Source organism: Telopea speciosissima, unplaced genomic scaffold (assembly GCF_018873765.1).
Source record: "Telopea speciosissima isolate NSW1024214 ecotype Mountain lineage unplaced genomic scaffold, Tspe_v1 Tspe_v1.0051, whole genome shotgun sequence".
In the NCBI taxonomy this organism is placed as follows: domain Eukaryota; kingdom Viridiplantae; phylum Streptophyta; class Magnoliopsida; order Proteales; family Proteaceae; genus Telopea; species Telopea speciosissima.
Window position 1 is genome coordinate 152,481 of NW_025317387.1, and position 14,832 is coordinate 167,312.

At 38.7% G+C, this 14,832-nt stretch overlaps 1 protein-coding gene across 1 annotated transcript; it reads right to left on the reverse strand.

Moving 5' to 3' along the window:
• Positions 1-1,231: 1,231 nt before the first annotated feature.
• On the reverse strand, positions 1,232-14,382 carry LOC122647451 (helicase protein MOM1-like; the record flags this gene model as incomplete). Its single annotated transcript, XM_043840848.1, has 11 exons — positions 1,232-2,166; positions 2,565-2,778; positions 2,892-3,608; positions 3,977-5,452; positions 5,996-6,100; positions 7,437-7,660; positions 7,856-8,783; positions 10,584-10,757; positions 10,958-11,269; positions 11,351-11,491; positions 14,134-14,382. Coding segments are annotated over 11 exons (5,178 nt in total), but the record flags the coding sequence as incomplete, so codon positions are not given.
• Positions 14,383-14,832: the final 450 nt, after the last annotated feature.

Consider the following 14,832-nt stretch of genomic DNA (forward strand, 5'->3'; position numbering starts at 1 on the left):
AGCAAATTCTACGGAAGGATCAGGAACAAAAGAGCTCATCGGATCATCAATGGAAAGATTAGAGAACCTCCATGACTAGAGAGAAGAGTTCTTTAGTAAGAAAACTTTTAACACCATCAAATTCAGAAAGAATGGCAGGGTAGATCGCTGGAGGAGCAAATTTTCTCTTTTAAAACAAGGTGACAGACTCAAGTTTTCAAAAAATAAATTCGAAACTCCTTCAGGAGTAACCCGCTTCCATTGGTAAAATAGAGGGAAAAGGCCTGCAAAAATATTGATTAATGGTTATGCAACGCGCCTCAGAAATAGAAACCCCTGGGTTGGAGAAAACGAACTGTGCTTGAGATATTTGAACAAAGGGATCTAAAAAGATATTGGCTAGATATCTAAAGAACCGAGTCTTCCTCCAGCTATGGTCCATTCACCGCGGGCTGAAGGATGGGCATGATAAGGTATGAGTGTACTTTAGGAATTATACTAAAACCCTAAAAGGGTTTGTGAGTGGGTTGGTGAACCTTCACCGCGCAGTGAATGAAAACTTATTCCATTTCAAAATATATAAGTGTTTGTTTGCAAGGCTTAAAATAAATGCTTTTATGTTTATAGATTAATAAAAGATAAAAAAAAAAATAAATAAATAAATAAAGGAAAAATGCTTTTTTGAGTTGTTTGGCAAACTCAAATTTCCTTGAGCAATAAGCTAATTCTACTTGAGTTTTAATATGTCATGGGAATATTTTGACAAAAAAAAAAGTTTTCCTCCACCCGTAGAGGATGTTTCAACCACCATCCTAAGGTGCTAAAACAACCCCTATAGGATGAAATCGAAAATGCCCTCCCAATGCCATCTCCACCCATCCAAAAGCCCGTGGTGAATTGATTCTAGTTCACAGCAGTCCTTTGTATATCTTATTTGCATAAGCTCTTTATTAGAAAGGGAAAAAACTGCATGTGCTTTAAATGGAACTAAATGATTCCCTTCCAAATGGATAAAGAACGACTTTTTAACATAACCTAGCCAAATGACTCCCTGATACTGCTACACTAGAGACTTGTGAAGGAGAGTGAATATAGTTTTTGCAAGGGACTCTAACATTAATGCTTCATATACATCTCTCTCTCAATTTGGCATTGTATGTTCTCACACAAGATAAGTACATTCCAACCAATCAGCTCTGGATACCAAAATAAGTAACTCGGCAACTCGCCAACACTACTAAGAGAACAAAAAAAGAAATGTAATTATACAGCTCACACCATAGAGTAGGACATTCACAGAATTAAGAACTGCAAGTTCCCAGAGAAGAACTTCTGCAGTTCATCCCTGGCGATTACTGCCTCATAAGCTCCATTTAATGCAAAATTTGTAGATTAATTTCAGGGACCAGCTGAAGAGTACAATACCGGGACTATGTTACAATATATTACAAAATTTGGGCCTCTTTTACCCAAAATGAAAGACACAAAATGAGGCCTCTTCACCTTCCATGCGTACCATTATCTTGGCACAAAATTTATCATCCTCCGATTAGTTATTACCAGAAATGCAAACATCTGCTGCTGGACCAGTACGTGCAGCAGTGCCTCGTAAACTTCCATATGTGGTGAGTTCAGATGGGTCCAATGCATCCAAGGTCGGACCCAAATCTGGAAGAGGCTGTAATAGACTTGGTGGGTTCACACCAACCTGGTTGCTGACATCCAATAGCAGATCCAAAACAGGAAAAGAAGGGCTACTGAAATCTGCCAACTCTCCTGCACTTTCTAGTCGTTTGCTCCTGCTAAAAGGCCCAGATGAATGGGTAGGTACTCGGGAGGCAAGCTGAGGAACCATGGAAGAAGTGGAAGCAGCATTACCAAGTTCTTGCTGACTGGGAATGGTGTGAGGAAGAGGCTGGATATTGGGTGCTGACATGGATGTGGAAGGTCTGAAGGGCCGAACGTTAGGGGCTGGGGCCCGTTGTTCACTGGCAACTTGAAAGTTCCCTGCTGAAGGAACAACAGGGCTAATGTGTTGTCTGGCAGGGTTACTAGAGAAAAGTGCAGAGGAATGGTGAACCACCTGCAATGGTGGAGCCGCTGGTGGACTACACAAAGGGGTAGGCCTCCGAGCATGTTGGTGTGATGACAGCTGAAATAACTGCTGCATGAAACTAGTAGGCATCCCTGGAAGGAAAATATGGGTTAGATGCCAGATGAAATAAAAGGAAAGATATGCATACATGTTAGCTATTAGCAAGCATACAATCGATCCATTCATGAACTCATGGCATATTAACAATTATTCATGTTCATACATCAAGCTAGAAAATTTGGCAACTAGCTCTCCCACATACATAGAGCTTAATCAATATGCATGGGCTGTATCTGAAATTAGCCGTGTTCGTAGGTTTGGTTGTCAACTATTCTACCAACCCTATGATACTGCCAATGTATAAGTTCTGAAGTTGTACTCAACATGGTTAAACCCAAATTAAGCATGACTAATCTCCAAGTTGGGGAAGTATCCTACACAGCTAAATATTAAAAATTGAAAAGGCCAGGTCCAGAAGTAAATTCCTTACCTTGCTGCTGTCCCTGTGCCCCAGATGCCCTTTGCCCACTAAATTTGGATCTGAATGCATGGGCCAACATCTTATTCATAAAAACGTTGTTGTAGTTTGCATCCAATGCCTTTGTCCTCTGCACCAGTGTACTCTCAGCCTCTTGAAGCAAAGCAGCATACTTCCTATGAACATCTTCTAACTCCTTCTCGCATTCAGATTCGAGCTGCAATTTCTACTCAGAAAGAACACATTCAACAGAAAAGGATTAGAATTTGGGGCTCACTTCCCTCTTGGAATACAATATTGGCAAAAACAAAAAATAAACAAAAGCAGCTCAGATAAAACCAGATCTCCATGGAATTTGATGGTCTGCTCCTTTTCCTTCTGTAATCTTTCTATTTCACGTTGAAGTGGATCACAGTTCCCTGGCTGACACGTTTGGGTTGCAACAGCCGTTGGTTGTGGTGGATGGTTGCTGGATTCTGGAACAGTCCCCACACCTCCAGTAACCGACAAATATGTGCCGCTTCCAACTAAATGTATAATTTGTGGACAATTACTTGACTCTGGAATAGTGGTCATGCTAGTGTCTGATGGTAATGCCCCGCTTCCAACTGAAGGCCTTTCCACAGGCAGGTGCAGTGGCCAAGGGGCAATGGGTTGTGGAAGAGAGTGAGATGGCTCAGAATGGTCCTCAACCGGTGGTGTAGAATCAGAGTGATTAGATGACTCCGCTGGATTTTCCATTAGTGGTTCCTGAATTTGAGCCTGTTGGTAGGAAGTATGGTCCTCATTAGTTGTCACATGACAGGTCCCCATTACAGAATCATCTTGTTGATCACATGCAGTAGAGGGTGGGTCCACAGACAAAAGCAGTGGCAATTGTTGAACAGGTTCCATAACAGATGTATCATGATTAGATTCATCAGAAGGTAAAACATCAGCTGGCTGATGTGATGGAACCTGGACATGTTCAGGAGTATTTTGCATTTCACAACTTGGCGCAGCTTCATCTAGCACTGCAGCTTCTGTGGGTGGCTCACAATGCTCAACATGAGGTAACTGACAACATACAAAATAGTAAGGATCATGCATGAAAGCAAGATATAATTATATTAATGCATTCAAGTGTGTACATAAGCACAATCATCTACCACAACATGGACATGTAATCTAAATTTGGTACAAGGTCAATGTAGTAGGCTAAGACAGTAGCTCAAACATGGTGCATATGTAGGTGGCTGGCACCTATTAAAACCAACCAACTGCTACAATAAAATTTTGGATGGTCAGACTAACAGGTTCTAAGTCTAGAACACTGGCCTTTTATCATCATCAAGAAATATGAGTTTGATAATAGAATAAAGATACACAGCAAATAGGCATTACTTAATTAACAGGAAAAAAAAGAGAGGCTACAATCTATATACCACATCCAATGCCGATGAACTGTTCTGGGCAGTTGTAACATGTGGCTGAGCCATAGAATGTGAGTCAATCTGAGTTGGCTCCAAGGAACTATTGGAACAGTCTGCCCTATTGTGTTGCTCATCTCCAGCAAGAATTTCCCTTTTTGAGGCTGAAACATCCATTGCATTGTCCTCTCTACAAGACTCCATGCTATAAGTAGTATCCATTTCATTGTCTTTATGAGGCTGCATGGCAACTGTAGTATCTACTCCCTTGTCAACTCTAACAGAATGCATGGCAATTGTACCATCCAATCCACTTTTATCTTCATTAGACTGCATGTCAAGACTATTAGCACCACCTCGAACATCCACCCTACTAGGCTGCATGTCAAGTGTAGTATCTAATCTGTTTCTATCTTCATTAGACTGCATGGCAACAGTAGCATCCACTCCATCATCCTCTCTATTGGGCTGCCTGTCAAGCATAGCACCCATTCTGTTACTGTCCCCAATAAATTGAACGACGACAGTAGCATCCATTACACCATCCTCTCTGTTAGGCTGCATGATAAGAGTAGCATCCATTCCACTGCCCTCTGTGGTTTTATTTGGAATAGTTTTTGTTACTCTAGATGGTAGACCCTCACCTGGCTTGGTTGGAAAAGTAATGTTAGGATCAGATTTTTTTGAAGGAGGCCCAGAAATTTGGGTGGCACCCCCCTCACAAGCCATCATTTCTTCCAACCTGAACCCAGAAACCGGCAAAGGAAGATTAGCAAATGGCCCAACTGATTTCCCAGACTTGGCTTGCTCCAACCAATGAGCATTCATCTGCTGCTCCCCATTCCTTGCCACCAGCTGCAAAGCCTCAAGATTTTTCCTGAGTACTTCCCAACGCCGATTGTTCTCTTCTATCTTCTTTGCATGGTCTTGCTCTGCCTTCTTCATCTTATCTAATCTAATGGAGATGTGTTCATCTACCGCGTGGATAAGAACCAACTTCAATGTTAACTCTTCCTCCAGCTTTGCTTTTTCCTTCTGCCTGATTTCATTGAATTTCTGAACTTCTTCCTGTTGCTTCTGAAGGAGCTTCTTTATCCTCTTGGCACAAATTTTCTTAAATTGGCTAATATTCAGGAAATCATTCTTCTCTGACCAACTAGTTTTATCAAAATCAGTTGCCTGTTCCTGCTTGGCAGGAACATATTGAGGAAAGTTACAACTCTGAGAGCTATCTCTGATCTCTCCTCCAAACTCTTCCTGGGCAGATGTCATTGATTGGGAAGAGCTAGCACACAGAAGGATTTCTGAAACATTTTTCATTTTAGGTGAACTATCTTCTACAGAATGAAACATTTTCTTCAGCATCCACAATTTTGAAAAAATAAATTCAACCTCTTCCTCCTTGCATTCAAAATTCAAAAGCTGTTTTACATGTGCAAGTGATTCCTTGTGGTCAATCTTGTGTTTAAAAGAAGCAGCAGCTGTCCAACACTGAAAAAAGCACAAAACTGGTGAGATGTACAAATTCATTCCAAAAATAATTATTTTAGAATGTGTATTGAACCCTGTGCCATAGGACCAACAGATTGGAACTGAGGCACCAATGAGTTGCTATGGGTCTCATGATTAGAGTATCTGGACCTCGCATCAGATATTTCAAATGATTCAACTGAAACTGACTCAATCACATAATCAATTAATTGTTTGATCAGTAATTTATTTTCTGAGATTCTAGAAGTTTTTATTCCAACCGTCCAATATCTGGGACAAAACATTATAAAGTTCAGCAAAATGTGAAAATTTTCAACTGAAATGATATATTCCATGAAAATTTGGTTAGGTGCTGACCATCAAAACCAAAACAATTTGATCAGTTTTAATTGACAGACTTGGATTTTTAAAAACATGTAAAGATGTTGGCACAGGAAAGTTAGCAAAAATTAGTTGAAGGAGCAGCTACTAACTTGGTCTCATTAGAACAAAAAATGAGGGACACAGAAAAAGTAATACCAATTAGAGTGGGAAGCTACTAACCACAGAGATCTGAAAAGCCTGTAATATGGCCACTGGTTCTCTATTGACATGATGATTATTCATTATATATTCAAGAAACCTTCCAGCCATAACCTTGATGCACCCCTGCATTTTATTCGGATAATATATGAAATCAGATATGGTTTACAAGCTGTCAGCCTGTCAACATGCTATGCATTGCCAAGACAACAAATAGGCAAATAACAACAAAAGACGCATGTTAAACAATTTGGGGAATTAACAGATATTCCACCAAATTGGGGGAAAACTAAAAAGAAAATATGCACACTTCAAACTTTTAGCAGATGCATGAACCTCAAGCCAACAATTGTCAGTAAGCACATTAAAGTAAAAGGATGTCCTAAGTCATAAAAAAACAGAGCAATTGAAGCAGCATTTGAATCTCTATTCCGATGACAAACAATATTGTATTTCTTGACAAAAAATCACATCATGAAGCCAAAACTTATCAAAAATCTGCTTAGTAGCAAGGCCAGCAAAAATAAGACAAGTAATAATTGCCATTGTTCAAACTATGCACCAACTATTGACATGATGGCAGAAAATCAAGTGAGAAGGTTTAGTCATGTGCAAGGAAGACCTATCACTGAACCACTTAGAAGTGTGATGCAGGACAATCTTGGACCAAGCCGACCCAACTGGTGTACTACATTGGACCGACCCAAACCCAGTTTATTTTATTTGGGAAATTATTATGTAATCTTTTATTTTAAGGTAGTTATTAGACACGTAGGGAAATTTCCAATTTGAGTTTTATTGGGTTTCTATTTTAGTTAGCCTGGTTTTAGTAAGTAATTAGGAATCTTTATTTTTGGGTGCCTTTTATTTCTCTTTATATATGATGTACTTCCCCATCGTTAGAGATTATGCAAGGATGAATTAAAAGAAAAGTGAGTTTGTGCGTGTGCACATACACCCCCATCCCGTCTTTCTTCTTCTTCTCACAGCTTCTTCTTCCCTCTGCTGCTTCTTCTTCTTCTTCTTCTTACGGTTTCTTCTCTTCCCCCCCTCCCCTGAAATTCTGATTTCTTTCTATCTTTTCCTCTTCCCCTATTCGGTCCCCTCATCGAAGTGACATGGTGCAAGTAGAAGGATCTAGAAGGACAAGGTAAATGCAAACAAAAACATGAATCAAGGGATTGATTAGAGACATAAATGTCACTAAACAGATACACAGCCATAGTTAGAGCAGAAAGGCAGAACTAGTTGCCGATAGCCTGATACCTAGTAGTTGCACCAATGCTTTCTAGAGTTGAGGTTTATACTTCTATTTATTGATTAAAGAAACATCATTTAAACAAAGGAAGAAGTCTGCAATGTAAATGAGCATATCCATCATAATGGGCTAATAACAAACGGCACAAAGACAAATCCTATGGAAAACAGACAACTATACAATTTGAATTTATGAGATGCATACAGGAAGATTTAGGATTTCACAGAGTTTTGATATCTCTGGCTTCAGTAACAGATGGAGACTCTTCTGAGCATCACGTAGTTTTCTTCTTTTTGTAGATTCAACTAAGTTCGTTCCTGATACACTTGAAATTTCATTAGGCATGGAACACACATGATTTTTATCACTCATAACAGCTGATATTGGCAAAGATTGAGACCCATTGCCAGCTTGAGCTCCAGATGTTCCTGCAGTAAAAGGAAATGGTTCAGTTTCACAGAATGAAAAGAAGAAATGGAGGCAAAAAAGTAGCAATGGAAAGCTAATTTTTTTCATAAATACACTCCGTCTTCCTTGTGCCCCCAGTAAATTGTTGCTCTTTCAAACAGAAATTGAGGTTCCATCATAACTACATGAAACTACAGCAGCATCAGCAATTTTACCTTCCTTGCCCTCAGAAAGTAATTTTCTTTTGTCTTCTATCCAACGCTTCAGAGAGAGTGGATTGATGGTATTGTCAGCTACTTTCTTGCACTTCTTTATAGCTTCATCACCCACAACGCCTGATTTTCTTGGTGACCCTTCAAAATACTGCACTCTTTTTCGTATCCTAGGCGACGATCCAGACAAATATCTCCAGCGAGGATACCTTCCCTGCAGTAATTTTGTCCAAAAAACATGGGGTGGCTCTTCATCCCTCAACTGCATTTCACTCTCTCCAAGTAAAGGAATATCCCTTGAATAGGTTGCACCACTTTGTTTAACCTTTGAAATGAATGAACAGTTGTTTTTTCCACTGTTTTCAGCATTTTGGGGTAAATGTATTAATAATTCCTCCACTACAGCATTCATAAATGGCTCATTGGACAAAATATTTAAATATGAAGGTGAGGTATTACCACCATGGAACCCATCCAATTTACCAAATAGATAGGAGGCACCCCAAATAAGCAGCATCTGACAAGTATTATGGCTTACATTGTGTATATTGCTATCAAGAGATATATCTTGTTTTACAAGACTTAGAATTTTTTCTTCAACAGTACGAGATGTATATAAACGAAATACTTTTAGCTGTTCGAGCTGTGAATCAATATGGATCCTCTGCAAGCCTCTTAAATCATTCAGTGGGTTCCAATCACTATCAAACAAAATAATAATGTCCACTGATGAAAGTTTAATGCTTTGGTGGCAAGCACGATTTTCTAACAGAAACACAAATCTCCCTCTCTCCTTATTGTTAAACATGTTGACGGCAGCTTGCTTCTTCTTTGAACTGACCAATCCATCAACATGTTCATAAGAATCTAACCCAAATCTTTGCCGCAGAAAGTCATCCAAAATATCTCCAAGCCTAGATCCACCAAATGACTGTCATATAACAAAGATGTCAGAGAATAAGAATAAAAAAATGAAATATAACCATGTATTCAGACAGATTATTGTTCAAATCAATAAACAGACGACAAACCTTCGGGACAATTAATGAAGTTTAGTTAAATCACAATTAACCAAGGTGATGCAGTGATGAAATTACAGAGGGCGGGCCTTGGTCCAATGGTAAGGTTGCTCCATTGTGACCAAGTAATGTAGTCCTAGATAAACAAAAAGTCTACTAAGAGCCAAGTAACCAGGACCTTCCAAATAGCTGGCTAATTGGGGCAAATTTGAGGAATTAGGTCAAAACTAGGGTTAGGCTTAGGGTAATGGTGTGGATCTTATTTAGTAAAGCTAGGCAGGTTTATAGGAAGCTAACAGTGAAGGTGTAAAGATGATTGAATGAAAATTTTAAAAAATTAGAAAATTAGGGTTTCAGGTTTTGGGTTTTGGGGGAAAATAAGAGGGATGAGTTTTAGGGTTTAGGATGAGAATTCAGGGATGGGCTTTGGGTCGAGTGCTAGGGGTAGTAAGGTGGTTCGGCTGTAATTTGAGAGAATACTGACAGGTGGATTGGTCTAGGTAGGTTTTAGGGTTTTACTAGAGGAATGGGGCTGCAAGTTGGATTGAGTGTAATGTGTGGTGAGAGGGGGCTGTGATCCAATTTTGGTTGGATTCTGATGGTGAGTTAAGGCTGTGGGAGGTTAAAAGTGTAATGGATCGATGGGTTTTAATGGAAATGATAATAGAGATTGATGGGGTTTAGGTTGGAGGATTAGAAGAAGAAAGGTAATGATTAATAATAACAGCAACTTACTTGATAATGGCAGATCTTCAAAGGCAGCAACTTTGAAGATTGAAGATGGCTTCTCCCGATCTACAAGATGCAAGGAGATGAGAAGAAGATCCTCCTAGTCTACAAGATGCAAGGAGTCAACTGGAGATCCACCAGTCCCTTCACCTTGATATTACTCACAAGGCACACTCTCAAAGGAGCAAGGCAGCAAACAGAAACGATTTTTTTTTAAGTCTGAATTGTGGGGGAGCCTCCCACGATTTTATTATTTTATAATATGGCCATAGGCCTAAAACGTATTCACCCTAGAAATTTGAATCCTAGGCTGAATCCTAATTACAAACTAAAACAGTCCCTCTAAAAATCGTGGAGGGGTGGAATTAAAATACTTAAAAGAAAGATTCCCTAATCTACCAATAGGAAATAAGCACTAACAACCAATAGGATTAATTCACTTAAATTGAACAATGGTCTGAACCGGTTCAATTTAAGTTTACAATTAAACTGAAAAAAAAAAACCTAAGTATGGAAATAAACTAAGGCTCCAACTACTAGGTCCTAATCTTAGGGCTTCTTCTTCTTGTGGATGCCTGGATCTGCACCACCAAGTGGTCACGGGTTCAAATCTGGAAACAAGCTCTCTGCGAAAGCAGGGGTAAGACTGCATAGTACATTATGACCCTCCCCAGACCCCGCAGTGGCGGGAGCCTCGTGCACTGGGTAAGCCCTTTTTTATGAAGTGATGAAATTAAATGTGTAGTATCCAAACTGTTTCTATCAGATTGTCATTTTGTATACTATAGTTATGGGTTGGATTTTATAGTCACATCCCTTCGGAGGTTGTATTTCTATCATACTACTGCTGTACTTTTATTGTTCAACTAAATATTATTTATCTCAAAAAAAAAAAAATTACCTACAAACATGCAACAAACTCTGCACAAGAGCAGAGAAAAATGGAAAACAATATCACAAGTATCAGCCAGTAATTCAGGTACCTGAAAAAGGATCAGTGCTCTTAAGCCACGCCTTTTTATCTCTTGAAGAAACTTGTCAAGAAGTTGCAGCTTGCCGCTTGCTTTTATTCCAACATCCAAATACTCCACCTCAGGAAGACCTTTAGTAAGCAAGCTTTGCAAAGAAGGCTCCAAAAGATAGGGATGGTCACAGCACTGCCAGAAAAAAACCATATGAGCAAATCGAATAGAAAAGTTAACAGGAACACCACCAAGTTGTAAACATAAAAGTCCACATACTGAGCAAAATCAGATGAAATAATAATGAAATCAAACAAAGATGCCGAGATGGAATTAACATTTTAAATGAAACTACAAAGATCTCATCTGGGGAACAGAATTCAGTCAAGCCCAACCTTCCGCACAGAAATAAGTATATCACGAAGGGTCCCAACAGAATCGTTCTTTGAACATGATCGAAGAGACAGTTCGTTTGAAAATAAAGTAAAACAATAATGCTCAAGCTGCACGCTGGAAAGCTCAACAGGAACCCAATACTCTACAAACTTAGAAGATTCAGATTTGCACTCAAATGGAACAAACTGTGTCAAGCGCTCTTTCAGTTTACCAATATTATCACTGGAATCAACCTTCAAACCATCAGGGCTGGCCCCTTCAACCCCAGAATCAAGAAATGCCAGCAGATTGAGGTAATCAGCAAGGCTATCCTGGAGAAATTCAGTTTGAGTTAAATGATGCAACCAGAGGTCAAGAACATTAACTCTTAAACAGAAGGGGAAAAAAAATACCTTTATTTGACCACTGGCAACAAGAAGCCTAAAATCAGTTGATAAACATTTCATTTGCTCACAATATTTTGACACTCGGGACTGTTGGCAGTCATCAACTACCAATGCTTCCCATCCTAGGCATTCTAAAACTTCCAAATCCTGCAAAAGATTGCACAGAAGGTTAACAAAATCAACAAAGCTATAACAAAATATAGAGTACAATTCAACAAGATCATCCAATATAAGATATATAAGATACAATAAAAAGGGCTTACCCAGTGCACGAGGCTCCTGCCACTGCGGGGTCTGGGAAGGGTCATAATGTATGCAGCCTTAACCCCGCTTCGTGGAGAGGCTGTTTCCCAACTCAAACCCACAACCACTAGGTCGCAATGGCTCGGCCTTACCATTGCTCCGGCCGCCGAGGCCCGCCCTCTCAATATAAGATTCAATAGTGTAGTTAAATTTTCCTAAAGTCCTTCCAATAAAATGATTTTTTTTTTGGGTGAATAAAAAAAGGAACTTTAGGGTCTTTTGGTATCATTTTTCATTTTCATTTTCTGACAATTTTTCATTTTTTCATCTGTTTGGTATCATTTTTGAAACTTGTTTTATTTAAAATAAATGAAAACACCCCCAAAATCATAATAGACTCAAGAGTCTAGATTATGGGCAAAAACATTTTTCCTTCATTTTTCGCTCAGGTTTAATGAGCACGTGCTCGTAAGGCAGAAGAAGTGAGGGTAAAATTGACATTTGGTTTTGATTTTAGAAAAACGCCTTCTTCTTCTTCCTCTTCTTCTTCAGAGCGATCTGTCTGGGTTGTTGAGTGAGCAAGGGGGCAGTGCTGAGGTGAGCACTGGAGTTCAGTTAAAACCCTCCCAAGTTTTCTGCCGTCCAAGAAGGAAGACGGTGTAGATGAACCGGCATAAGGTTGGAATTCAATGGACAACGAAGATCGATACTTGTATAGATAGATTTATGATTCTTTCTGTTTTTCTACTTCTCTTTTTTGAAATTGTAGACTTTTTTCCTCTTTCGTTCGGACGATTTTACTGTAACAGTTGCAGATCTGAGAAGAAAGAAGATTCATTTGAAATGTTAAGAGTATGTTTTTGAAATCTGAATCGGTCCCATCAATTAATCTGGTTTTCGTCTCTGTAGATCCTTTGATTCCTGATTTTGTTTCTCTTCTTTTGTTTTGCCTTACATCTATTGACACGCGATGGATCTGTCAAATTTCAAGAGGAAGTGAGAGAGAGAGAGAGAGAGAGAGAGAGAGATTTCTCTGCAAAAGTCCGAGGTTTGAACTTAAAAGGCTCCAATCGCTGCAACTGCCTGGTGTTGCTAGTTGGGATCCAGTGTGCTTGGCTCGGGTGATGAAATTGTGTATTATAATTTTGCAATTTTTTCCTCTTAAAAATCTGGAAATCTGAATAATAGATTGGATTAGAAAAATGGAAGGCATATGGGTTTGGGATAGAATCAACGTGGCTGAGGAAGGCTGAGGTCCCAAGTTCCCTACTAAGATCTGGAATAAGTGGGGGTGTAGAAACAAGAAAGGGACGCCCTCTTTGAAGTTTACCTGGAATCCTTCTGTATATATACAGGAAGACACGCAAAGCTCTCGTCATAAGTATTCATAAACAGTTTCATCGCCCTCTGAGAAACAGAGAAAGAGAGAAAGTAGAGAAGCTTTGAGCCTTAAAAAAATGAAGAAATCTAGAGTCTTTGTTGCATCCATGGCTGCAGCTTCGGCATCTGCAATATCTACTTCTTCTCCAAATTCTTCTTCTTCTTCAGATTTCTCCTGCAGTTCCAATATCCAACCTTTTCATGAGGTAGATTTTTCTCTAAATACTTTTTCCATGGTCTTTGATTTGTTTCTTCGATTGATTGATGGTGATTTTGGTGGTTCTCTGTTTTCCTATTTCTAGTTTTTAGTTGATTACAGACTTGACAGATCCAATTGCTGTCTGGACTCTGTAGTTCAGGTTTTCCTTCAGAAATTTCTCTGTTTTTCTTTTTGATCTTGCGATTTGGTTCTCTCTGATATTTCTAATCGCAACTGGAGAAAGCTACTATGAGTTGTGGTTGCGAGCTTGTGCTTTCGTTTTGATCCTTGAAAGTTCTGAATTGATTCCTTTTAGGAGAAGAATCCCCATCCCTTATGGTTTACAGTTGATTTGAGAAAGAAGATGGGTGATGGGAGAATTCCTTCACCTATCACTAAAATATATAAAAATTATTTACACATAGGTGGTTACCAAACTCATTTTTCATTCTACAATCTATTGTGTTTAGTAATTACCAAACAGTTTTTATTTTTTGATCAAAATGGTTTTTAGTAAAGGATTTTTTTAAATAGGTCAATAACAAAATGAAAAATGATACCAAAAAGACCCTTAACCATGGTTTAAAAATGTATTTTTTTTAAAAAAAAAAATTCTTCCCTGAATAAGGACACAAGGTTTAAAAAGAACAAATTAAAATAAGGAACCTTAATCAACCATGGTTTAAAATTTTGGATCGGCTCAGGTGAATCGGCCAACTATCCGGATCCCGATTTTGCCGATTCTGAAAAGGGTGTTCCAGTCGATTCTGGCCAATTCTGACCGATTCCAAACTGATTACAGCCAATTCCTGGCCGATTCACATTCAAATATTAGATCAGAATCTATGAAGACCGATCCAGTGCCGATTCCAAGTCTTATGACCTTGAATTCAACCAAGATAATTACTAATGGTAAGAAATTTCCAATCCTTAGGTGAAAATATGAATAAATCAAAAAATAAAGTACCTCAACAATAGCATCTGGAGTAGACAGGAGGACTTGAAACATTACACAACCACTTTCCTCATAAAATTCCAGTGCACGGATACTCTTCCGGACATCACTGTTCCCACTATAGACAACAACATTGATAGATGGTGCTAGACGCAAGAACTGAGTTTCCCATACAGAAAGAGCACTTGAGACAATGAGGGAAGGGCGCCATACATCAGACTGCAAGGACATGATAAATAATATGACCTTCATATACTGCTCCTGCAACACAAAATTCACCAATTCCACTTTGAAATGTCAGGATCCATGACATTTATATGAAATATCAAAAATAGTACCAAAAGTAAAAGTTGAAAAAAATATTAGAATCGAAGGATGAATTCACTGAGGATTGAATTTTTCAGGACCTAAGAGAAATAACTTTTAATGACTCACCTAAAAAATGTTATCAACAGAATGACAAGCATCTATTCCAAAGGGAACAAATGTGAAATACAACAACAAACTCAGCCTCATCCCAACTTAATGGGGTCGGCTACATGGATCCAAACAAAACAAAGGAAAACTGAGTTCTACCAAAAAAAAAACAGAAAAAGAGGGATGGGGAAAGAGAAGATAAATGGAAAATGAAAAATGACAAATGAAAGACGAAAGATAATGAAAATAAAAATAAAAATAATTAATTAAAAAAAGGAAAAATGACTATGATAT